This window comes from Alosa sapidissima, chromosome 10 (genome assembly GCF_018492685.1).
Source record: "Alosa sapidissima isolate fAloSap1 chromosome 10, fAloSap1.pri, whole genome shotgun sequence".
Lineage (NCBI taxonomy): Eukaryota > Metazoa > Chordata > Actinopteri > Clupeiformes > Clupeidae > Alosa > Alosa sapidissima.
Window position 1 is genome coordinate 29,958,680 of NC_055966.1, and position 25,366 is coordinate 29,984,045.

The 25,366-nt window shown below is 40.5% G+C and overlaps 2 protein-coding genes across 6 annotated transcripts; one reads left to right on the forward strand and one right to left on the reverse strand.

Annotated features, from left to right (window-relative positions):
* Positions 1-1,012: 1,012 nt before the first annotated feature.
* On the reverse strand, positions 1,013-24,752 carry LOC121720392 (cathepsin K-like). 4 transcript variants are annotated; one of them, XM_042106454.1, is made up of 10 exons: positions 24,741-24,752; positions 24,225-24,234; positions 15,260-15,264; positions 4,802-5,020; positions 4,382-4,504; positions 4,147-4,293; positions 3,701-3,916; positions 3,416-3,578; positions 3,005-3,098; positions 2,471-2,703 (listed from the first exon to the last, which is right to left on the reverse strand). In XM_042106454.1, the coding sequence occupies exons 4-10, from the start codon at positions 4,925-4,927 to the stop codon at positions 2,607-2,609; spliced, it is 966 nt and encodes a 321-aa protein (XP_041962388.1). In that variant the 5' UTR covers positions 4,928-5,020; positions 15,260-15,264; positions 24,225-24,234; positions 24,741-24,752; the 3' UTR covers positions 2,471-2,606. The 4 variants fall into 4 exon arrangements, with proteins under 4 accessions (XP_041962387.1, XP_041962390.1, XP_041962388.1 ...); XM_042106453.1 differs by lacking the exons at positions 2,471-2,703; positions 3,005-3,098; positions 15,260-15,264; positions 24,225-24,234; positions 24,741-24,752 and adding exons at positions 1,013-1,245; positions 1,529-1,622; positions 5,304-5,406 and having other exon boundaries at positions 4,802-4,938; XM_042106456.1 differs by lacking the exons at positions 2,471-2,703; positions 15,260-15,264; positions 24,225-24,234; positions 24,741-24,752 and adding exons at positions 1,013-1,245; positions 5,304-5,406 and having other exon boundaries at positions 4,802-4,938.
* Positions 13,491-18,784, forward strand: LOC121720391 (cathepsin K-like). Of its 2 annotated transcripts, none has more exons than XM_042106450.1 (8): positions 13,491-13,510; positions 14,744-14,870; positions 15,510-15,632; positions 15,727-15,879; positions 16,092-16,307; positions 17,545-17,710; positions 18,222-18,315; positions 18,571-18,784. In XM_042106450.1, exons 1-8 carry the CDS (start codon positions 13,503-13,505, stop codon positions 18,665-18,667), a joined length of 984 nt encoding a protein of 327 aa, XP_041962384.1. In that variant the 5' UTR covers positions 13,491-13,502; the 3' UTR covers positions 18,668-18,784. The 2 variants fall into 2 exon arrangements, with proteins under 2 accessions (XP_041962384.1, XP_041962385.1); XM_042106451.1 differs by lacking the exon at positions 13,491-13,510 and adding an exon at positions 14,258-14,364.
* Positions 24,753-25,366: the final 614 nt, after the last annotated feature.

A 25,366-nucleotide genomic window follows, 5' to 3' on the forward strand; every position in this document is an offset into this window, starting at 1 on the left:
GTTTTTGGCTGCTGTGTTTGACTGAAATGTAGACTATTCTTTTTTCATTTCAATACAGTATGATACAAACCTCAGTTTAGATAATAATATTCACACATTTTTTTTTGCCTAATTGACAACCATGACCATGATAATTGATAATATAAAATGAATGTGCACCTTGAGAAAATGATAAAAAAATCTTTCAGAATCCTTTCCATTCTTGAACTGCATCGAATTGCATCGAATCGCATCGCTCTGAATCGTTTTTTATGAACATGTATCTTTTCTTCTATCGAATCGTGTCCATGTATCTAGATGCGAATCGTATCGTCTTTTACATGAGAGATTCACACCCCTAATGCACACCCATCTACAGACACCCTCATGCGCGCAAAGAAACATTCAAAGCGTTGATAATATTTGTTTGTTTCCGTGTTTCGTTCGTGCATTGTTCACCTAAAAACTAGCCCATATAGTACAACATCCACATGCAATATCTTTACAACATCAATGCCCAATAATGACAAAAAAGTTACCTTTAGTTTTGTTTCAATTTACCGTTGTGTATGGTTTCCAACATCGTGTGCGCTCTAACATCAGCCTATTCCAGCTCTAACGCTAGCGTTTTGACAAGCACCCCCTCCAGGCCTCCACAGACAATAATGTGTAACTTTGAGATAGCTTTGCCACACAAAAAATAGTGCTGCCTTGCACATTGTTATTAGAAAATACTTACAGAGTAAACATGACAAATCAGTCTGACTATCTTGTTCATCAACAATGGCGTACGGACAAGTCATTTTCATAGCACTGACAGCTTTACTGGTATAAATACTTGCTTTTCAGACATAAACATTTTGAGCAAGATACGCATTTTTGCAGGTAATACACTATGTGGTGCAGTTTTCACTAATTTTGAGAAATGCACACGAAATGCACACATGTGCAAGCGTTAATGATGATTTGAGAAATGCACCAATGCGACTGAGAAAAACTGTAATAAAAAAAAAAAATACATATGAGACCAATGTGCAAGTGGTGCAAAGCATTTATTTTTCTTCAGGCAGAGCAAATCAATGTGGGAATATACACATTACATGTTTATTTAAATCTCAATGTTTTCAACTGGCAAGAAAATCACTGAGACTCCTTTGCAAAATGCATCTTCACACAACTGGAAAGCTGGCCATGTTGGCAATGCCACACATGTTGTATCCCCTGTAGATGTAGATGTACCCCTGGTCTCCCCAATCTTTGCCCCAGCTGCCAAGGCACAAACAAGACGAACATAAATAGACAAAACCACTTGTGGACAAATTACCACCCACTGTGAGGTGACGCAACAACAACAAAACAGTTATACTGTATGCAAAAGTATCTACCCATACAGATGACATGACCATACATTCAAAACTGAAGTTGTACAGGGCTTTTAACATTTCAACTGCAAGTGCAGCATGCCCTACATACTAGTCAGCAACAAGTCAGACTATTTAGTGATAATCAATGTAAGCAGCTGAGAGCTGCTGTAAGAGACAAAACCCACCTGTTTTTCACAATCCAGGCACTCTTGGTGTAACCCACTGCAAGGACGGCATGGTTTAGTTTTTTAGGGTTACACGCCCAGTCATAGTATACACCTAAAGACAATGTTAGGAGATGCTCAGAATTCAGAGGCATTTTTCATCTTTAAAGTAAATTGAGAGAGGAAAGAATCTCAAGGGTCAATGCAGTCTGACTAAAGCACAGGGGGCCTGCCTGATGTATGTACGTATAGTGCAAGGTTAAGAGTGGACGCTACACTATTTTTACGGCATTTTCATTAAATTATCAATTAATATAACTAATGCTAGTATGGGGAGAATTTCTACAGAAAAACATTTCTATGCTACACGCTATGATTTTACTCAAAACTGCACTGATTGACGTTGTTTTGGTCTGAAATGAAAATTCCCCTCCAAAATCTTACATTAGGTTGTCGTTAGACCGTAATTTACTAAGGTTTCATTACTTCATATAAGGGTTCATCACCTTCATAATGTCTTTAAAATGCATATGCAATTCATTTAAAAATAGTAGTGCAGCTTTAAGTAATCAGAAAAGTATGTCCCCACCATCTCCCCATAAATGAGAGAGGGAGAGAGAGAGAGAGAAAGAAAGAAAACACTTCAGTGACGGCTTACCTCGTTTGTAGAAATGAAACGTCTGCTGACCTGCATCCACAGCCACAGCGACGGGGCCAACCTGAGCCACAGCTGCAGTCAAATCCGTCTCACTTCCACGGGGAATTAATACCTCTTAAAGTGACTGACCTAAACCAACAGCGGTCCGGTCAACTGGTGAAATTTGTAAAAGGGAAAATATCCAAGGCGGCTTGGATTGTTTTGAGAAATGCACCAAACGTTTGTTGTGCAAACGTTAACTATGATTTAAGAAATACACCATAGTGACTGAGAAAAAAACAACTACATACAGTATGAGACCAATGTGCAAGTGGCACAAAGCATTTATTATTCTTCAGGCAGAGCAAATCAATGTGGGAATACACACATCACATGTTTATTTAAATTTCAATGTTTTCAACTGGCAAGAAAATCACTGAGACTCCTTTGCAAAATGCATCTTCACACAACTGGAAAGCTGGCCATGTTGGCAATGCCACACATGTTGTTTCCCCTCTGGATGTTGATGTACCCCTTGTTTCCCCAACTTTTGCCCCAGCTGCCAAGGCACAGACAAGATGAACATGTAAATAGAAAAAAATACTTGAGGATAAATTACCACCCACTGTGAGGTGACACAACAACAACAACAACAACAACAACAACAACAAAACAGTTATATGCAAAAGCATCTATCCATGCAGACGACATGACCATACATTCAAAACTGACGTTGTACAGAGCTTATAACATTTCAACTGCAAGCACAGCATGCCCTACATACTAGTCAGCAACAAGTCAAACTATTTAGTGATAATCAATGTAAGCTGCTCAGAGCTGCTGTAAGAGCCAAAACCCACCTGTTTTTCACAATCCAGGCACGCCGGTTGTAACCCACTGCAAGGATGGCATGGTTTAGTCTTCTAGGGTCACACGCCGGGTCAGAGTATACACCTGAAGACAATGTTAGGAGATGCACAGAATTCAGAAGCATTTTGCAGCTTAAATTGAGAGAGGAAAGAAGCTCAAGGGTCAATGCAGTCTGACCAAAGCACAGGGGGCCTGCCTAATGTATGTATAGTGCAAGGTTAAGAGTGGACGCTACACTATTTTTATAGCGTTATCATTAAAATATCAATTAATATCTATGCTAGTATGGAGAGAATTTCTACAGAAAAAAAATTCTATGCTACACTATTCAATTGCATGTCTCCACCATCCCCCCATAAATTAGAGAGAGAGAGAGAGAGAACACTTCAGTGATGGCTTACCTCGTTTGTAGAAATGAAACGTCTGCTGACCTGCATCCACCGCCACAGCGACGGGGCCAACCTGAGCCACGGCTGCAGCCAAATCCGTCTCACTTCCACGAATTTCCTTAAAGCCTGTGCATTCGAAAGCCTTCATGCTATTACTGTAAGCACATCTCTCATCCTGGGGGATATTGATGTATTGGCATACAATTGATAAGTCTCAACACATATCATAATGTAATTATGTTTTGCAACCATTTTTGATATTTTTCCATTACATTACGAGAACGATGAGAAGCCTACCCGGCCTGTGTAGGGATATGCATTCTCAGAGGCTATGCCATTCCTGCGGACGTAGTCGAATGCGTAGACCATCCAGCCGCCATTGCAGCCTGTGTCCTGGCCCACACAGTCCACCAGGTTCTGGGGACTCAGATCCACCAGGTTCTTCCCTTTCATCTTCAGCTGGCCCTCCAGAGCTCCAGCAGCACTAAAGGCCCAGCAGGAGCCACAGGAGCCCTGGGGACACAAAGGGGAAACAATAACAAAGAAGCTCTGAATGATGCAGTTTCTAATATGAAGTATAAACCTTCTGTCAGTCTTGCTCCTTTATTGACTGTGGTGTGTAACTCTTCTTCACATGGTCTGGACAGGATGCAGTCAATTAACCACTATAACTATTTATATTTGTAACCAAGCTTACAGAGTGTGAAATACAGTAATGTCATACATATCACAATGCCTCCTACCTGTTGCCTGACAGGTGTTACACGGCCATTTTTACGGTGGTCAATGGAGGTGGGCACAGGTCCAGACTCAGGAACAAAGGTGTTATTGCTCTCTGCTTGCATGTCAGGTCTGAAGCCCATCATCTTCTCCACAACCTCTTCTCTCGTCTAAAGAGTTGATGCAGTGGAGAGTTAGAAATGGACACTGGGTGTACATGTTGGACTTGCTGTTGATTGATGTATCTAAATCTCTTACCATGTCCCCCAGGTGGTTCATGCCCAGCTCGTAGGAGTGGATCCCCAGCTCATACTCCTGGTTGTGCGCCTCAATCAGCTGCATGTTCTTCTCCCAGATGGACCTGCGGATTGCCTCCTCCCCCTGCAGCACACACAGACAAATGCAGACAGACAGACAGCCTGAGATAGTGACAGTGAAGGATATTGGTGTCCGTTAAGATCCACCTTTTGCCAACCGCTAGACTGGGAAAATGGCAAAATATTCTCTGTGGCCCAAAGTAGATTCTGCTGACACCACTGTTTATGCAAAGATATAACAGAAAGACACCACAGATAAATTACATTTGTGAGAAACATCAACAATGTTTTTCTGAATAATACAAGGACACAAAACATAAACATCTCAAATCCAAAAAATAGACACAGATTTCAAACGTACCAAAATGAAGTACTCCCTCTGGTGGGTGGATTTCCAGTCCTCCCATGCTGTATCCAGAGCTGGGTTGTGTGTGGCTTGGACCAAAACGGATCCAACCACCAACAGCACACTTCCACAAAGGATCATTCTGGGCGACACTGAAGCAATAGTATGTTATTACAGTTTTCCTCAGTTGCTTTGGCACATTGCTCAGATCAGAATGGTAATTCTCAAAACTGTCTTTGATTGTACTGACCATTTCAATGGCATAAATATTTGCTTTTGTGGCATAAACTAAGCATTCTGAGCAAGATACACACTTTTGCAGGTTATCCACTATGCGGTGCAGTTTGCACTAATTGTTTTGAGAAATGCGGCAAAGCAACCGAGAAAAACTGTAAAAGCACTTAACATGCAGTTTGGCATGTGCTGCTATCAAATGTAGAATTGAAGGTTAACATTATACTCTAGATGCTTAGTTATGGTTTGGTCTATGATTAATTTGTTTCTGTGATTGACATACCTTTTAGCTTCTGATGGGACAGGGAAGCGACTCTTCAGACACTCCTGTCTCATCATCAGATCACGAAACATCACTTTATAAAGCCTTGTAAGGGGAACTTGATCAAAGCATCATCGTTTTTTTTTCTATAAAAAGCAAGATTTGGGATGTGGTTTGTGTTTCTCCCTTCCAAAAATGTCGCTTTGGTGAGTGAGTGAGTATGTCAGAGAGAGAGAGAGAGAGAGAGAGAGAGATTGGGCTGCATTGAAGAAATCTGGGTTGGCAATCATAAAGGCTGCTTTATGCTTGTACATCATTCAACTCCTTAGATGCCAGGGGTACACAGAGATGATCTCATAGTCTGTGGGCCCCCTGAAGTAGCCTTTGCCCCCCCCCCCCCCCCCTGGCCAGCCCACATTTAAAAAATCTTGTTCCGTCACAACTCCTCTTTCTTTCTTTCTGTCTGATTCTATTCCTGACAGAGGTGAAGTTAGTTTTATATTTGATATTCGGATATTCGACAGATATTCAATTTTTTTTAATGCAGCCGGGTTTAACCCCGTGTTTGCAGACAATGTACAAACAGATAACCTGTCTACTTGCTCCCAGCCGACCTACTTAGGGACCGTCTATAAAGTACCTTCGGAATTACCTTCATAGTCTTTTTTGTCAATAGCTTTGACATCATGTGACCTAGTGACTACAAACCAATGTTGAATAGTTATCCTATATGGGACTCATCAGACACACCTCTTTTTATAGCCACTGTATGCACACTGTATTTTATATGAATATTTGAAAGAAAATACATTATTTCCCATGAGAAATGGTCTCCTTTCTTTCAATATCTCCCGTCATGTGACCTAGGGACTCCAAACAAATGCAGAATAGTTATCCTATATGGGACTCATCAGACACACCTCTTTTTATAGTGAATGTGTGCACGCTGTATTTTATATGAATTTTCTTTAAAATATTCATATAAAATACAGTGTGCATACAGTGACTAAAAAAAGACGTGTCTCTGATTAAACGCTTAACATGACCAATAGGGCTACAAATTGTGGTTAACTAGTGTCGAGTTGTCGACAGCATATTGAGAGTAGGCCTAGTTGTGAACTTTAATCGTAGCCTATAGCCAAATTGAAATAAATGCGAATTTATGATAAGCCTGTCAGTTCGACTGGCGACCCACAGTTGGATAAGCAGGTCCCCCGAACAGTCTGCATTGCTACACTGAGGGCTTCTCTGTCTGCTGATGTTTTGCTCAAAGGTCCAGGCGGTCCACATATAGATTCATGCCATTTCAGCTGAAAACACTTTTCATTTGTTAGCCTATTATAAACGTATCTTTATTAGTGTCAACATTACAGTATTTAGGCTATGTTAATCTCAAGCCACTCTAACAAATGGCCGTAGGTCTACTTTTAGAGTAAAGCACAGCAAAATCTATTCAAATTGCAGTCCGAGGGATATTGTCCATAAAACGTTGTTAAACTTAGCTTATAGGATACATAATCACATATTTGGAGATTTGAAGTGGGCTCATATGCTTCCATAACGTATTGATGTAAGAAAGAGAAAATGTGGTAAGGCCAGCCTATAATAGATAGATAGATAGATAGATACTTTATTGATCCCCAGGGGAAATTCAAGTGGCATTTCTCATATTCTCATATTGGCATTTCTATGGCATTTCTCATATCTCGCAGATAATTGGTTGTCCTGTTTTGCCGATGGTTATGACGCATAATAGTTTGAGCAACAATAGCAATAGCTTGTCACTAATAACAACACAAATAGACTAATGAATGTTCATTTAATGAAGTTTCAACATTGTGCAGTGTTCCTACATGTATTCATGTTCCAACACAAGCCTACATGTATCCATCATGTTCCAACAGTACATGAAGTACATGTTGCAACAATTCTGGGCACATGTTGGATACGTGTAAGGTCATGTAGGCTGCTTATAAAAAGGCAATTATTCTGATACATGTAAGTAAGGCGGGTGGTATGACGTTCGGTTGGTCGATCGGTTGGTTGATCAGATGGACGGTCGGAAGGTTTTAGGCACGATTCCCGCGCCATATATCTAACCCCTGAGCTAAAAGCCCAGGCTCCCAACTCAGCAGTTAGGGTTGTGACTCGTGAGGATTTACACAAGCAACTAAAATGCTAGCTCAGTTCAACTCTGTTACGCACGCACACACACACACACACACACACACACACACACACGGAGAGACACACACACAGGTTCGGACAGGTAATCTGTACAACCGGGCAAATGCCCGGTGGGCCGGTCCACATGTAGGCCGGTGACCTCCGGGATGTTTTTTTTGTTTTGTTTTTAAAGTTATTTAGCCTATTTGCGGCCCGTCATGTAGGCATAGGCCTAGCAGTTGCATCCATGGCTTGGGGGGTGACAGGTCAATCATGTTGGCCTCTTCATGACAGGTTCAGTGTGTTAGGATCGCGCCCCCCTGCCCCACCCCTCAAGTGGATTTGTCCAAGCAGCCGCTAGGTTTGTGGGAATAGCCTACGAGTGCATGGTAGCCTACTTGTAGTAGGTGCACGCTGGCTGGTGTTCACATCATCACAGTTTAACCGTAAACAGCAACCTGAGGTCTAGTTTTATTCCATAAATATATTGTTTTTATAGACGTTAGTTGCACGCGCTACCAAGAGCTTCCATTTACTGCACCATGTAGGCTACTGTAGTGCGGTTCTGTCAACATAAAAAAACTACGGGTAGTCTACAATTTCCGCACAACTTTGTGGAAAAGTATAGCACAGGTTAAAGAAAATCCATTCATTTTTGGAGCTGATCCTACTCAAAAGGAACTTCAAAGTATTCCCCATACTGTAGTAGGCCTAGCCTTTTAGCTCACAACGACAGTGAAAGTGAAACTTGGAAAGTGGAAGTCTCTCCACCGAGTGTTACATTAGATGCACAATCAATCGCGATTCGCGAGTCGATGCAGGTAGAAAGGCAGGTAAAAAGTAGGCCATCAACTGGTAGGTTAGTAACGAAGGTAGCCTAATATTGCAAAATGTGATGACGGCACACAAACTTGGGCAAAAACGTTTAGTAGGCTATACACTTGGGGTGATAGCCTACAGTTAATGTGAATCGCGGACTATAACCAAAGTAAAGGAGATTTGCACCAAATTAAGACTGTGGTTGTGTTTCTACAACATGTTGGCACAAAACGTAATTTCTGTCAACTATGACAATGTCCGAATCTGATAAGCACACCGATTGCCTACCTTGTTCTTGTCCATCTGGAATATGCTGCCTCCATCCTTTCTGTTTTCGTTGTTTAAAACTTGTGATATCCATGATTTGTATTGAGTTAGTGAATTAGCTCAACATTGTGTGCTGATAACCATATATAGATAGCCGAGTAAAAGAAAACAACAAGTAGCCTATTGCGTGCCTGCATGCGTATTCTCTCCTGCTCAAACAAAATGTGTGCACGTTAATTTTGATAACGTGTTCACTAACTTTACGTAATAGAAAATGGTAAATAGCCTGATGGCATGCAGCTAATGGGATACTGTGCATAGTTTTTTGAAGGTATGGTAGGCCAATTTGGTGTGAATACACACACACACACAAGGGAAATTTTCTCTCGCTGTTGAGTAGCCTGACGGACGTACACCTGCAGGCGCGCATGATGTCCATGTTCAGTAGCCTATATTTTTCATTTAGTCAAGCAGTGACATGTGGTTTAATGCATGGGGTAACATGACGTGAGACAGACAGAATCTGTCTTGCCTATCCCTGAATCCTGTCCCTCCCAAATCACTTTAAAATGGTGATTAGCAACCAGAATAAAAAAAAAAAATCCCGTAGAGACACCCCCGGACCCCCGTGTTATTGTGATTAGATCTCAAATATAAATGTTTAATGTTTGGGTTCAGTTTGTTTGTTATTTATGGGGGGAATCAGGAGGGGAATTCTTTTCTTTTTGGGTGGAGGGGGGGGGGGGGGGTTTCTGCTGTTTTTCTGCTGTTAGTGCATGTTGTGTGTGATGTCAGTATGCTACTGAGACCTTGAATTTCCCCTTGGGGATCAATAAAGTATCTACTGTATCTATCTATCTATCTATCTACAAACACCTACATACAAAAAAAAACACACAAGCATAGCACACACACACACACACAAACTTTTGGCCAAGCTATTTCTAAACGTTGTAGTTAGGTCATATACTTTAGAAAATGTTGCTGCCGTGCACATTGTTTATACAGTTTAGAAAATACTAAACTGTCATATTGGCAACAAGACAAAGCAGTTTGACTGTCTTGACATACAGTAAACAGTGGTGTAAGGACTTGTCATTTTGAACAGTTTCATTGGTATAAATATTAGAATTTAAGCAAAACAACGTTACCAAGAAGAACATGTCTAGGGGGAAATTAAGTGGTGGGAGTAAGTGTTGCGTAAGTAGGTTATGTGAGTAGACAAAGAAAACAGAGACATAGAAATATATAGAAATAAGGGTACGTTCAGACTTGGCTTCTTTTACTGACAAGAGAAGTTGAGCAGACAGCTTTTTATAACAGATTTGCCATTGTTTTTATTTCAAAAAGCAGCTGGAAGGATATTTTTGTGATATGCAAAGTATCCTATTGTGATTGGTCAGCTGTCAAAAAATAGCGTGACGTAGGGCGGTTTTCCTCTGAAAGTTAAACATTTCTCAACTTTAAAATTAGCTCTGAGCTGCAGAAAAATCTAGATCTATAAAATCTTTTTTTAAAAACACAGTCTACTCCATAGGACTATAATGTAAAATGGACGCTGGCAGATGTGAAAAATATGCCGTCTGAACACAGCCTAAGGGAGAGAGTGCAAAGTGGAATTGCAATTTTTTGTCCCAGTCCGTCCATGCGTCAGATTTAACAACTGGATATTCCAGTTTACATGCTAAATGAACAAGTAAACAAATTGAACAAATTCAAATCAAATCAAAACAAGGGAGTTTTGAGAGATTCGTCTGCAACAGCGTAAGGTTCTATAGGGAAAGCTATAAACTCAGATTGAAATCAAATAGGCTACTCCAGGTTATATTTTCAGATTTCCTCAAACTGGACTTCAATTGGAGTACTCTGTTTACATTACATTCTTTTTATCGGAGTAAAGAGTATAAACGAAGTAAAATCTATTTGTGTGTTTGCATATAAACACACTGAGAACCACACTAAACAAAAAACTTAGGCTACATAATAGTTAATGTGTGATCGCACTCGATATGAATTTATGAAGGTGTGAGATTGCTTCACACATGTGAGCAAACCAGAGATGTGTATCTCATGAAGTGAGATATCTCATGAAACGGGACTGACTGTTGTTTGCTGTAGCAACAGGAGAACGCATTTCAATGTATTAAATGCTGAACCGTGAAGAGCAAGTTTGCACAGACAGGTGACCTTGACATGTTATGTGTTATGTATTGTTCTCTGTATTGTTATTCTGTATGTCTGACATGCTGTATGGCATAGGATACATAAATAAACATCTATATTGTAAATAACTGTGTGTGTGTGTGTGTGTGGGTTGTATATACAGTACCCTCCAGAATAATTGGCATCTCTGCAAAAGTTGACTAAAATCCAGGGGGAAAAAATATTTGTTGGTGATTTATTGTAATCTCACAATGAAAACAATTAGTAAAAATCCAAGCTGGAAGGGAAGCAAATGTATTTTGGAAAAAAGGAAAATCTCATTAAGAAATAAATATCTTTAAGAAAAACATGTCGCTTACCTGGGGCCACACGGCACTCCTACTTGCAATACCTTCTTAAGCCTCCCTTTGCCAATAAAACAGCTTGTAATATTCTCCTATGACACATAAAGTTGGAAAATATAGGCATTTTCTAGCCTAGAAATCTAGACGCACCCTAGCGGCGGCAAATTAATTTGCTCAGCCTGTACGTCTAGTATCAAACCATAGGGATTTCTATTGGCTGACGCCGTGGACGTCATCCAATCACAGTGCTCTATTTTGTTAGAGAGTCTTAAGGCGGGCTTAACAGGATAACAACAGTCCTGCGACGTGAACAACAAGGAAGGTGGCTATGGCGAACGAAGAGCGGTTGTTTGAATTGGCGCTGGCGTCAACTTTGGAGGATTTGGACTTGTGCTTTTCTTTGAAAGTTGGGCAACACAATGCACTTAAGTCATTACTTTAAAAGAAGGATGTATTTGCCGTTTTGCCGACCGGATACGGATATGGTCGTAGCGCTGGCCTATTGCATGCCTAGGCAGTTTGAAAGACAATTCTCTGCCCGCCCCTTGGATTAAGCGAGGTGAATGGCTCGATTCCAGACTATACATTTCAATGATATAGGATGGCCCGCCAGGCTAGGCATTTTCAACAAAGTGCCTAGTTTGTATAGACATCCCCTAACTCACAAATGTCAACACACTTTATTTTCATTTACATTTAGTGTATTCTTTAGTCTTTCCGTTGTTGAAAAAAAGGATTTAGGACTATAAGATTTAATCTCTGTGTCACTCTATTTTAATACCTTAGAGAAAAAGAAAGTCATGATCTAATTCTGAAAGTTCACAGACACTCTGATTAATTCATAAGTTGTTAGTTAGCTGTTAATTAGACAGGAAATCTGCTTAAGGCAGCCTCATATCCAATTCAGGTAGGCACCCCGAGTGTTTGTTAATGTTTTGTTTGTGCCCCATTTTCTGCTAGCGTCCCTAATTCCCTGCTCGTTTGTCAGTGTAGGACTGTGGCCGTGCCCCTCCTCCACACGCAGGGGACAACTCTACTTCGCAAACCCAGAACTTGTGGTTGACCATCTTCAAGCTTGCTGCTCCCACGCCACCTGATTCTGTCACCCTGTTTCCTGCTGCTGGTTTTATCGTACTGTTGTGTCTTATACTTGTGCTGTGCTCCTACTCCTTCAGAGTGTGTTGTGTAGTGTTTGTAGTCCTTTGATTTTACTGTTGGGGGCAAGTGATTGGCAGCATTAGTCCTTGTCCCAATGTTTGTTTATGTTTATTGTGTGTGTATGTCTACATTGTGCTTGTCACCAACCAAAGTGACCTGTTTCCCTCTCTCTCTCTCTCTCTCTCTGCGCAGGACAGGAGCTGTTGGGTCAAAGCGGGTGGCAGGCTGATCTCCAGGTGGTGGTGTCCTTTTAGTTGCTGTGCATCACGTGTCTTGTGTGTTTTCACATTTGGTGTGCTGTGCCCAGACTCTTCCCCTTTCTGTCAGCCTCTTGCTGCCGTGGTAAGCCCACAGCCCTGATCCTTGTCTAGGTTATGGTAACTCTAGGCCTATAGGGCCTTGTGCAATATCTGAGTGCAGCTGGCCCCTGTGTGTACCATGTGAATTGTGTCCTGTGGTTGGATGTCTGTTTGTTTGTTGAAGTGCAGTCCATGTAGTGTGTTATGTGTCAATAAATGATCATTATTATCTTTGTAGAACCATGTCTCCAGTCTCAAGTGTTAGGAACCTGTGCGCCCAATGGGGTCTAAACTGACCAAAAGGTTTCTAAATTAGTTCCTGGGAGAGCCTAACCCTCGCAGGTGGCGTAGTTGTCAGGGACAGAAGACGACCCAAGAGCGCAAGTTCAAATTCAGAGTCTTTTATTTGAAGGGTTCAGGGGGGAAGAGGAGTGAGAGAAACGTGAGGTCTTGGAGGTTCCGGTTCCAGGGGTGCTAGGAGTGCCAGGGGTGTCAGGGGTTCCAGGGGTTCTCGGGGCTCTGGGGTTTTCCAAGTCTCCGGGGGGTTCCAGTCCAAGGTGCTGAGTGTGTGTGTCCCCCAGTGATCGAGCGGCGTCTCGGGCTGAGGGTCGTGACGCGTCGGGGCTCGAAAAGAGCACCAAAAGTGCACACCATGATTAGCTATAGCAGAGACAGACTTGCATGCTAAAGCTCGCAAGAGCTGACCACACACAACTGAACAAAATTGCACAACTGATGCAAAGCAAATTTCACTTTGTCAAAAAGTGTGACCTGATAGTGATTGTGTAACTTGGGTAACAGTATGACAGTATGTACTATGTCACCCTGTGCTATGTTGATCTCCAATAACACTGAACTTTAAATGATCACTCTGTCTATGTATGTGCATTTAGCTCATACTATGCCATATTATTCTTACAATATAAATATTTTATTTAACTGTTTGTCCTTTCTGTCTTCAGCATATCTGCCACAATGAACCTGACACCTGGTTACACACTACTATGTCAGGGTAGGCCTTGAATCATTCATCCGGTATAGAAATGAAAACCAACAAATAATTGCTAAAAAAATATGCTGTTTTTATTACGTTTATAAGTTTTTATCTTATTTATATTATTTATATGTGTCATTTATATTCAGATTGAGCTGTTATTACAATCCTAATTGGAATAGAAGTGTCCATGTAAACCCAGTGTCATATTGATAGTCACAAAACTCACACAACAAGGGACACCGGTATATCTTGCACACAGTGGTGAAAAAGTGGTGGATTTTTGTGGCGAAAAAAAAAAAGCAAAATTGCACCTCAATCTCATGACAAGGGGCCCCAACCCTGTGTCAAGTACAGTATGATGAAACAGTTTTCATCCTTAATGAAAATGAACACTGTGCTATTAGGCAATCCAGACTAAAAATATGGCAAGCCCTCTGATAAAACAAAAAGTGAACTAAAATGCTTTAATAGCTGAACATATTGCTGTTCATATATATAACTGTTGGCTAAAGACAGAGGTATTGGTAGGTCAGACGTGGTGGAGGGAACACAGTATCTCACCCAGGATTTTTTTATTTTTTATTCTGGCAGCTAAATGTACCATTTTTGTGTAATTTGAAGACTAAAGACTGTTAAAGAAATGTAACTTTATTAAATTTAAGACTACATGGTTCTCATAGTTTTTAACCTTTTACCTTGCTCTTGCCTAATCAGAAAAGGGAGGGTGTTGTGTGTGTGTGTGTGTGTGTGTGTGATAGGGTACACAGCAGCAGGTCTTTATCTTCATCTAAAATCTCCTACGATGACTATATAATGGCATGTTTAGAGATATAATGTTCAGGTCTCATGATCCAGGCTCTGTAAATGAGGTAAGTCCAAAATCACTTTGTTCTCTGTTGAATATTACAAACACTGAAACATTTTGACAATGTCTGCTAAGCGCCTTAATCAAAAAGTAGTCTGTGTTTTAATTCACTTCTTTGTGATAAGCTCTTCTAAATTCTTAATTCTAACTCTGAGTTATGTACCAGTTTGAAATCTTTAAAGTGGTTTTTAATGATTAACAATAAAAGTTGTTCAGGATTGATTGTGGAATTGTTCTTGAACACATGTATACTTTCATTCATTTCCATTGATAATGGGTGGATTTATCAAGAATTCTGTCAAACCACATGAATATATATATAAACATGAATATAATATATATATATATATATATAAACATAGGCTATCTTTATGGCCACCCAGAATGATCCTTTGTGGAAGTGTGCTGTTGGTGGTTGGATCTGTTTTGGTCCATGCCACACACAACCCAGCTCTGGACGCAGCATGGGAGGACTGGAAATCAACCCACCAGAGAGAGTACTTCGGTTGGGTATGTTTAGTCTCTCTAAAGTATCTCTTGAAACACCATAAAACAGATAAGGCTTATTGACACAAAAATCATTCAGTAAAGTAATATTCACTTTCACCCATTGAACCATGTGATGAGACTCTACTCCAAAATGGTTATATAGGTATCACATAACTTCTTGTCACTCCCCCTGTGTGTTGCCACTAGTAATGAATCGTATTTGAAGAGTTGAGTTCCAAGACGCTATATCCTCCATTTTAATGAATTGTCATGAATCATTGATTTAAATTTTGTTTTCCAAGTAATTTCAGTAGAAATGTAATTGGGTATTGTTGAATGATTTATCTTTACTCAATCAAAACAACACATTTGCAATTTTATTGATATTACCTGAAACACACTTTTCACACTTTTACTTTTTAATGTTTTTCTAAAAAGTGGAGATATAGCATTTTAGAACCAAACTCTTAATTTTTTGTAAGCAATTTTTGTTGTTGTTATTGTTATTCTTACCTGGTGTAATATAAGAATGTGTTATGGTGATTGAAAGTGGCCAGCGGTCCTTCCCTTTCTCTTTCCAAAATTATTGATAAAGTTCATCACCAAAAAAGCTTATTGTCTGTGTTTGCCTGTGCTGTGTTGTGATTGTCTGTGCTGCAGGGTGAGATGGCCATCCGCAGGACCATCTGGGAGACGAACATGCAGCTGATTGAGGCGCACAACCAGGAGTATGAGCTGGGGATCCACTCCTACGAGCTGGGCATGAACCACCTGGGGGACATGGTGAGGCCAAAAGGGTTCAGACAAAACAAGTACAACAAAACAACTCCGACTGTATGGCCCACTTTAATAACACTACTGCGATTCAACTCCGTAGACAATAGAAGAAGTTGTGGGGAAGATGATGGGATTCAGACCTGACATGCAGGAAGGGAGCAATGACAACAGATTTGTCCCTGAGGCGAAACCACTGCCCCGCATCATTGACTACCGAAAAAAAAGGGGCTATGTCACCTCTGTCAAGCAACAGGTGAGGGTCAGATCGGTAGTTGCAACATTTACCTCATCATCATACCACACACAGGTTATGTAATGTAAAACAAGGTAAATGTGCCCTGTGTCCTTGGTGTGAAGAGGATTCCAGATTTCTCTGAAGAAGTGCAGTCGGTTAGAATAACACCAGTGGAACTCTGAGAATCTGAGCAGTTCCAAGGTCACGTGTTTTCCCCTTTGTGTCCCCAGGGCTCCTGTGGCTCCTGCTGGGCCTTTAGTGCTGCTGGAGCTCTGGAGGGCCAGCTGAAGAAGAAAGGGAAGAACCTGGTGGATCTGAGTCCCCAGAACCTGGTGGACTGCGTGGGGAAGAACCAAGGGTGCTGTGGAGGTTACATGACCAACGCATTCAACTATGTCCGCAATAATGGCTTAGCCTCTGACAACGCATACCCATATACAAACATGGTAAGCTCCTCAAGAAAGGGGCAAAAAATTACACAGAGATATGCGTCTCTACCTTACAAAGAAAGAGATGTACCGGTATCTGTGTTTCTTCATCTAGAAAGATACACTAAGGCCTCTATCATGACGGCCTAAAGCGCAGTCTAGAGTCACGGCGCAAAGTTTATTCCTATCGTACAGTCGAGTTTTCGTCATGCCCATGAGCAACGTGCCAAGGGTTGTGACAATTAACAACCTAAGAAGGGGTCTGGCGCATTGTCTAAAAATCGCTATCATACACTACCTAAAACGCATTACGCCACTGACCAAGAGAAACCTGGTCAGAAATCCATAGCGAGTTGTTTATATGAGCGCATTATCAACAGTGATATGGGCGGGTGCACAACACATCCTGTTTCTCTCATCCACGAACGCGCACATCGCACTTCCATGCAAAACATTACAAATTACACGATTGCAATGAGAAACACAATTACAGTAAAGATATAACGAAATACATCTCACAATGAGTAGTTATTCATCATCATTTGCAAATTGGTAATGACTGATAAAAGTGATTAGGCTAGAGGCAAATATGAAGCACAGCTGAAGACGCACTGCATGAGATGTAAACAGCAACTCCTCTACAGGATAAATGTCCTTAGGTTTTTTATTCAGTGAACATTATTGGGTTAAGTGTTGCTTTTTTCAAGCTATGTTTTCGATGTTAACCTATCGTCAGTCAATAGTGAAAGTAACGGTGTATAACTGTTTTGTCGTTGACGAGACCACGGTGAAGTTAGTTTCACTTAGATGAGTGCAGATGCATGTAGGCTATATACTCTGCTAGGTTTTAGTAAAGCATTGTTTAGTGGAATAACTGTTACATACGGTCTCGCGTGCAAGCAGATTCCTTCATGCGCCGCTGACTATCAAAATACTGATGCGTTGTTTGAAGTTGCGCTGCTTGCTGTTAAAGGGAATGACAGATGTCCTTCTCATTGGTTTAAATGATGTTACGTCCAAAACACACCCATGACAGATTAAGAATCATAGGAACGTCTTTTTGCGTTATCCACCTGACATTTGGAAATGAAAACACTCCCAATGTGGACTGGACATCCCACCAATTTTAAATAAGCTTTTGATCAGTTACCATGCATTTTAGACCATGTTAAGTCTCTCAGGACAATATATAAAAAACAATGTGGTTTGTAAAATAAAAAAAGCGGTTTGTAATGTATTGATTGTACCTCCCCAGGCAGGAAAGTGTATGTACAATAACTCTATGAAGGTAGCCACATGTAAAGGCTACAAGAGCATTGACAATGGGGACGAGGCGGCCATGGCTGCAGCTGTAGCTCAGAACGGCCCCGTCGCTGTGGCTCTTGATGCAAGTCAGCCAACATTTCTTTTCTACAATCGAGGTAAGCCATCACTGAGGTGCCCTCTGTAGATTCCTTTCTACAGTACAATCGAGGTAAGCCATCACTGAGGTGCCCTCTGTAGATTCCTTTCTACAGTACAATCGAGGTAAGCCATCACTGAGGTGCCCTCTGTAGATTCCTTTCTACAGTACATTTAGCAATTAGTATAATATTATTATTTTCATCAAATCATATTAGTTTTTTTTTGTGCAAAAAAATCTAATTTGAAAATATCAGATAGAAATATCAGGTAGACCTCTGAGGTGATGATTTCCAAAGCTTTCATAATTCTCTTCCAGGAGACTGACCTGAAGAGAAAGGTTGATTATTCAAATGTAAATTGTTTTGTTTGTTCATATTATAAGGTATTGCCACAATTTCAAAAGTCAAAGAAAGAAAAATTATAAAAGCAAAGCACACACTTTGATGGGTGAGATGTTTGAGACAGCTGTGATGTGTTTAGGATGATTATTTCCCGTGAAGTTGTTCTTCATTTTAAATTGTTTCTCAGGTGTGTACACTGATTACTACTGCAATCCTGGCCATTTAACTCATGCAGTCCTTGTAGTGGGGTACACCGAAAACGCCTGGATTGTGAAGAACAGGTGGGTTTGTAGCTCCTGGACTGCCAGGTGCTTGTTCTGATTTGTGGCAGGTACTCTGGCTTGTATGTTGCTAAATCTGTTGGTTAATTGCATGTATAATATAAATGTTTTATATATTATAGTTTGAATAGTCAATCAGGAAAGTCAAACAGTCTCTTTAGGACAGATGCATTTGCATATGGCTAAAAGTGTGTGTTTGAGACCGTTCTACCTGACTCTTTGTGATATATCAACAAGTATTTTGTATTTTGGCAGCTGGGGCAAGACATGGGGAGATGGAGGCTACATCTACGTTAAGAAGGGTAACAATGTCTGTGGCATTGCCAACATGGCCAGTTTTCCAGTTGTGTGAAGATTTCTTTGCAGCGAAAAATCCAGTGATTCCCTGCCAATTTAAAAAAAAAAGAAATGATGACGTCCATTATGTCTTTGTGCATCTTTAAATAAAATATATGCTTTGCTTACTGTACTTGCAAATTTGCCATTTTCTATGTTTATTAATGAATGGGGTAGTTTTCACAAGGCAAGACACAGCAATTCCATTATCTCTCTACTATGGCTCACCTGCTCTTCTTCTACATAAGTAAGCCAACTGACCGAGTGCAAAAATCCTCAAAAACATTTTAAGGAGTTTTGCTAACAATGAAAATGATTTAATTAGAGACATTGTATACCAAAATACAATGTGCAAATACATTGAAGTTCAGAGCTGCTTTGGAACAGAGGAAGAGCTTGTCATCATTCCTCTCTCCTTTAAATTTGCTTTTAAATGCATCACTTGTCTTGAAATGATCTTTCCCAGGGTAAAACCATCGCAATTTCCATAGTTTTGGAGAAATGTAATCTGTCACCTTCGTTTTTGGTTTCCTTTCATTAATTTGCACAAGAGTGTAGTTTCGCTTTTGATTTCATTAACTCGGTAAATCATTACTAGTTCATGCAACCTGTTCTAAAGTGGATTTGTTTTTCTGCTCCCTCAGATGTTACGCATCATGTCTTGAGATGTCAATCGTTTCATTTCCTTATTTTACTAAAAAAAAAAAAAAAAAAAAGGGCAGCCGTGGCCTACTGGTTAGCACTGGTTAGAACCCCGACCAGTAGGCACGGCTGAAGTGCCCTTGAGTAAGGCACCTAACCCCTCACTGCTCCCCGAGCGCCGCTGTTGATGCAGGCAGCTCACTGTGCTGGGATTAGTGTGTGCTTCACCTCACTGTGTGCACGCTGTGTGTGTTTCACTAATTCACGGATTGGGATAAATGCAGAGACCAAATTTCCCTTACGGGATCAAAAGAGTATATATACTAATACCATATACTATATATATATACTATACTATACTTTTACCAAAATAACATTGCAATGGGGTCCTTAAAACATTACATCCAGTTTATTACAGCAGGTCTACACAAAATGACCACACGTTGTTCATCTGAACAGTGCCTTTTGGAGTGAACTGGATCACTGTCTAGTTCTTTTGCCAAATGTTAGATGAACGTGTTGTCCACATGACGAGTGCACAGTAGCCTATCATACACTGCACATTGTTGCACAACCCATTGCACTTGGCATTGTTTCTCTGAAATCCACTGAGAATCAAGCCAAGCAAGTTAGAGGCCCGGTGGGTTGTCTGAAGATGGTGATTTCTCAGGAGCAAATGCACAAAAGCAGCTGTTATATTCTTTGGTTGCCCAAGGAAAATGCTGCGTTTTTCATATCAATGTCTGTATTTAATAATAGCTCTATTTAATAATGTCTGAAGATTCACTCAATAAAGCTTGACAGGTGGATCAGAATAATACATATTAGTAAAGTGATTTATTATAGATGGTAAAATAGAAAAATGACTAAGTCTGAAACAGTCAGACTCCAGAGTTTAACTGGCTTCTCAGTTGCTGGTTGAAGATGGCTGTCTTGGCACTTGCCAGAGGTGCGAGTCCAGTCGCTCCAGAGATCCATCTCTCTGTAGATCCATCTCAAAGCTAAGTCCCTGAGACAAAGCAATTATACTAAACCAGAGGTGTAAATCTGCCATGTGCAGATGTCCCCAATTGTACGAAACCACACGATCATAAAAGGGAACACCATGACCATGGCCTAAGAACAGAGAGCTTATATTGGTATAGTATAACAAGGCCAGGCCTGACGTTCATCTGATATGACTGCAGACCTGGAGGCACCATCTTCTAATGAAGCTTGGCAGGGCCGGCCCGAGGCATAAGCGAACTAAGCGGCTGCTTGGGGCCCCCTGACCACCAGGGGGCCCCCAATCGAGTTTCTTTTTTTTTTTTTACATAATAAATAACGTAAAAGTGACGTCAATGAATGAATAAATGAAACAATTAATAATTCAAAACAAGAAAATTCTGATTTCATGATCAATATGCCTGCCTACCTCTACTGTGTCTGCCAGCCTTTGAGTCATGCGCATAAACTAGACAGCTCGGGTGCATAGACAATTCGTGCAGACACTCTATCAAGTTCAAAAATCGGAAGAGACGGTAATGTTAAGAAAAGTCACAAAAAAGGACGTATCCCTCTGGTGCTGAAAACAGAAAATGACAGAGGAGAAAAACGAGCAAGATACAGGTATGTTTGCATGATTATTTACAGTATGTTTTGTGCTTGAGGTAGCTAGCTAGCTGTCATGATCTAATATAAGCCATCACCAGAGCTAAATCCTCGCCATCAACAGAGAAATGTCTCCCATTAATATATATTTATCTAGGTGTATTTCAGATGTCAAGGATATTGGGATTGTTTTGGATGTTCAATCAAGCATGTACCCTAGCCATAGGTGGGCTTATGTTGTAAATTAAAGTTAGCTAGCTGACTGAAGTGGACATTAGCACTACAGTAGCTACATGAAAACGTAGCTGAAGGCAAATTTACCACAGAGGGATTGTTTCTGATTTCGCACCTGAAAGTGTTGATAGTTTATTACTGTTCTATAATACAGTATGTGACATAGTGGTAAGTCTGATAGCAACAGCAGGCTAAGCCCAGGCTCCCAGTCCCAACCCCAACCCATTGACTAGCGCGACTCTGGGCATCGGTAACGTTCCAGCTTCATAGGCAAAGATGGAACAGTACGTGCGCTCTGGTCTAAGATCTTTGGAGAGAGATGGTAGTGTTTGAGAAAATATACCATGTTGGGTGGGGAGACTTCTGTGATGGAAATAAACTTACATTTGATTAAGATAGTGGCAAGTGATGTAGCGGTGCTACCCTAATATTTAGGCTGCAGTAGATCACCATGTTAAACGTTCACCACTGCAATTAAGTATACTTTTGATTATGCCTCATTTGCCAACAGAATATGAATTGTTACATGTGGAATTGCTTGTTGATGAGTGTAAGTAATGATAGCAAAATAAACTCATTCTGCTCGATCAACTATGCACTTATGCAATATATATTTTTTTTCAGAGACACTGTTGAAGTACTTTGGAGCACATCTCTACAACTACCTAACTCTACCTCATCAAGTGTCTGCCTCCATGGCTGATATGACACAGAAGGTGAGGTTTTCTTGATGGCAAATGGTTACATAGCCTGTTAATATGACATGACACATTTAACATAGTTTTTGTTTTATTTATTTATGTATTTATTTAATCATTGCAGGTTCATCCACTGCAGAGTTGCAGATACCTGAAAGCCAGGAACGAAGTAGGAATAAGTATCTATTTTTTTGGGACATTTTATTTTTGATTATTAATGTTTGTCTATTTTGGTTTTATTTTGTAGTTGAAGATTGCTCATTTAATGCACATTTGCGGATTTGTTCTGCAAATCTGTTGAAAAAACAGGTCATTAAACGGATGTACTTGTTTACAACAAATACAAATGCTGTTGTATTTTGTTATTTGTCAATTCAACTTCAGTAAACCACCCTTAGTGCTTCACTTTGAATATGAATGTTTCAAATAAATCTGTGATTTTAGTACCCTCTAAGATTAAAAGGTGACAGGGTTGGTGTAAATAACAACTAATACATTGGTTTACCAAGCACATGAGGCCAGAAGTCTAGAGCGGAGCCCCAAAACATTTTTGGCATGTGAGCAAGGATGGATTACTGAATGAGCCTACCGAGTCCTTATGCATCTGTGTCCAGGGGGACAGTAGTTCATAATCAGTCACTGTATTAATACATAACCTCACTGTATTAATTTATAATATGACATTATAGTGTGAAGTTGTCAATTATCGCCAAGCACAGGTGACTCCGCGTTGTGGGAGGGGGCCCCCAAATCAAATTCTGCTTAGGGCCCCCAAAAGGCTCGGGCCGGCACTTTTACCACCTGCCCATAAAATGTTAGCCTACAGCCGTGAGCAGGTAGCTTGACGAGCCAGACCCACATTGCTGCCGCTATAGGGTGCATCTAGCTAGATTTCTAGTGAGCAGGCGCCTGCAGGCATAAATGTTATGGTACACAGGCTACACAGACATATCTACCGTTATGTATAGGCCATATAGGTTTGCGCATGCATAAAAGTTACTTTGGTTCGTTGCGTCTGTGACTTTAAACAGTGTATGTGCTTCGGTAAAGCTTTATGCTTTATTCAGCCAACCAGTTATTATGCTAACGTTTTGATCAGCAATGTATCTCTCTTGCCTACCTTGATGCCTTCTGTTTTCGAAAGAAAAATGTATGTCCATGGCCTTGAAATCTTGTCTTAGTGTTTAGCTTATCCTTTGCTGGTTGCGTGCGTGCGCTCTTATTCTCATTCTCTCTCCTGCGCAAACATTATGTCCTGCATGTAGTTCTACTGCATAACGTTTCGCAAATAATAAATTAGTTTGTTTTACAGAAATGGCCTACTGTCACACTGCATGGTACCGGCGGTCCGAGTTGCAGTCAGGTTGATTAAAATATCGGGCGACCGCGGGCCGCTTGTGACCAAACCTGATGTGAACCCCTTGAACAGTTGGTGGACATTTTTGTTGTTTTATCATGACTACTGGTTGAAGTAGTGGTGCAAAAAGAGGTGCTACAAGAAATTACCAAATGAGTTCACATACTTTTGCAAATGTCATGTTTTGAGGGTATTTTTTTGACCTAAACAACTTTTGTTGAATATATAATGAAAATATATAACTTTCTCTTGTTTCTGTCTATTAATTGGAAGGTCAGCTTTACAAATTGGGTTTTGGATGTGCAATTACTGTAATAAAGTTATTTTATTTTTTGTAAAAAACAACCAACCATGTCTGAGGGTTCACAAACTTTCAAGTAGCACATGTGTACAAGTGTCGGCACATGGCACACATAAAAACAGACACACTCAAAATTCTACAGAGCCCATCTATGTTCAAACATTTATCTGGAAATCAAACCACATTGTGCTATTTTAAATTTGTGAATGCACCCACCTCAATACTGATAGTGGTGGTGTAACTGTGATGGTCACTGGGTGTAGCAACACTGCGGTCAACTTCTCATTTCTCTGTAAGAGCCCACACCTCAGAAGTGTGTTCACTGCTATATATATATAGATATAGATATAGCTATAGATTAATACCCCATCTGGTACAAATCACTGTATGCTATTTGCACCCCTGTGCATTTACTCTGGCATATTGATCACACAATGTAATAAAAAAATGATCAACATGTTTTTGTTGTTACATCAGAGGGTGTGAATAGGTCAGCTGTGTAATAGACACTCTGAATAAGGTATGCTGTTTGCATCAATGTATAGTTAGAAGTGGAGGCTATTTGTACCCTAGTGTATATAGTAATGAATGCTATTTACACCCTGGTGCATGAACTAGCTAATTGTTGCAATCAAAACTTCCTTTTGAGAACCGATTTCTTGTTCAAATTGCGCGCCGGACGTTGATACATGTGCGCACTCACTCTGCCAAAACGCATCATGCACCATTCGAACCCCGGTCTCCCATGTACTAAACTGTGTCTATGACCACACTGAAAAAAAGGGAGAAGAGGGGTTGTTGAATTTTTACATATCTATTTAGTATGAAACATTACTAATTCATGTTCCTTCTCTAAACATGTATTAATCATGTAGTAGTGTTCTACTCTTGGGGGATGTACAGTCTGGATGTACAGTCTTTGAGATTAAATCATGTTGAGAAATCATGTTAAATGAAATAGTTAAGTTTGGTTTGAATCTCCGATTCTCCGCCCACTGGGGACAGTTAAAGCAGCGAACTTGACAGCCATCTTTCTTTATGCCTCGTGCTGAGACAGTGAAGATCCGATGCGCTCAAGTTGGAGTAGAAATGAAGATTTTAAGACTTTTTTACAAGGTAAAAATAGTTAAATCCTCCTGAAATTACAGAGTTAGAGGGAATCAGTGGCTAATATCGAATAATAGGCTAAGCTTGTGTTAATAGGCAGGCCAGCTAAAGTTCACCAATGTTAGCTTGGCTACTAACGTTGGCGTCATTGCCAAAAAACATAATCTTATGTGTCTTAAGAGATAAATGCATATCACTTTACTTAATTTGTCTAAATAATATGGCTTGTATTTATCGTGTCAATTTACCGAACACACGTTTGGAGAGTCGAACTCTGAAGTTAGCTAATCTTAATTAGCCTTTTTCACGAAGGTTATACTCCGGCTAGTCAAGTTGACGTTATTCACTGTCGCTAGCTCTGCTAGCCTATTGCAGGAGAATTACCAGTTAAACTTCATGTCGGGCAGGTAGGGAAACGTAAGTTATGAATGTAACTATGGATCTGTGAGACCGTGGGATGACCGTCACTACGGTCTTAAAAAGGAATGATCACCTTCGTTCTGCCTATCACCGAGACCATAATGTCAAAAAAGTCAGAGATTGCTCCCGGCTCGTTCTCCTTCCTTGAGCGCCTCAGGATGTTCTGAGCAACAAAAGATAGTGACGTCATCCCTCGGTTTTACAGATCCATCATGGGCGGATTATGAACTTTCGGGCCCCTGGGCCCAGATGTATTAAGGGCCCCCTACTAATTGGCGATGGCCAATACTAAATTCAATCAGATTCATAGCCTACATCCTGATTTGTTGATATTGAGGCAATGATTCCATGCAAAGGCTTGGGCTT

What these genes read in the sequence shown, in the direction of transcription:
- LOC121720392 (XM_042106453.1), bottom strand. Translation starts at nt 4,927, where the DNA reads ATGATCCTTTGTGGAAGTGTGCTGTTGGTGGTTGGATCCGTTTTGGTC. An exon ending in AGAGGGAGTACTTCATTTTG is followed by an intron (nt 4,505 to 4,801) that starts GTACGTTTGAAA and finishes TGTGTGCTGCAG; the next exon opens with GGGGAGGAGGCAATCCGCAG. An exon ending in CATATCCCTACACAGGCCGG is followed by an intron (nt 3,579 to 3,700) that starts GTAGGCTTCTCA and finishes AATATCCCCCAG; the next exon opens with GATGAGAGATGTGCTTACAG.
- LOC121720391 (XM_042106450.1), top strand. An exon ending in TCACCTCTGTCAAGCAACAG is followed by an intron (nt 15,880 to 16,091) that starts GTGAGGGTCAGA and finishes TTGTGTCCCCAG; the next exon opens with GGCTCCTGTGGCTCCTGCTG. An exon ending in ATTTCTTTTCTACAATCGAG is followed by an intron (nt 17,711 to 18,221) that starts GTAAGCCATCAC and finishes ATTGTTTCTCAG; the next exon opens with GTGTGTACACTGATTACTAC.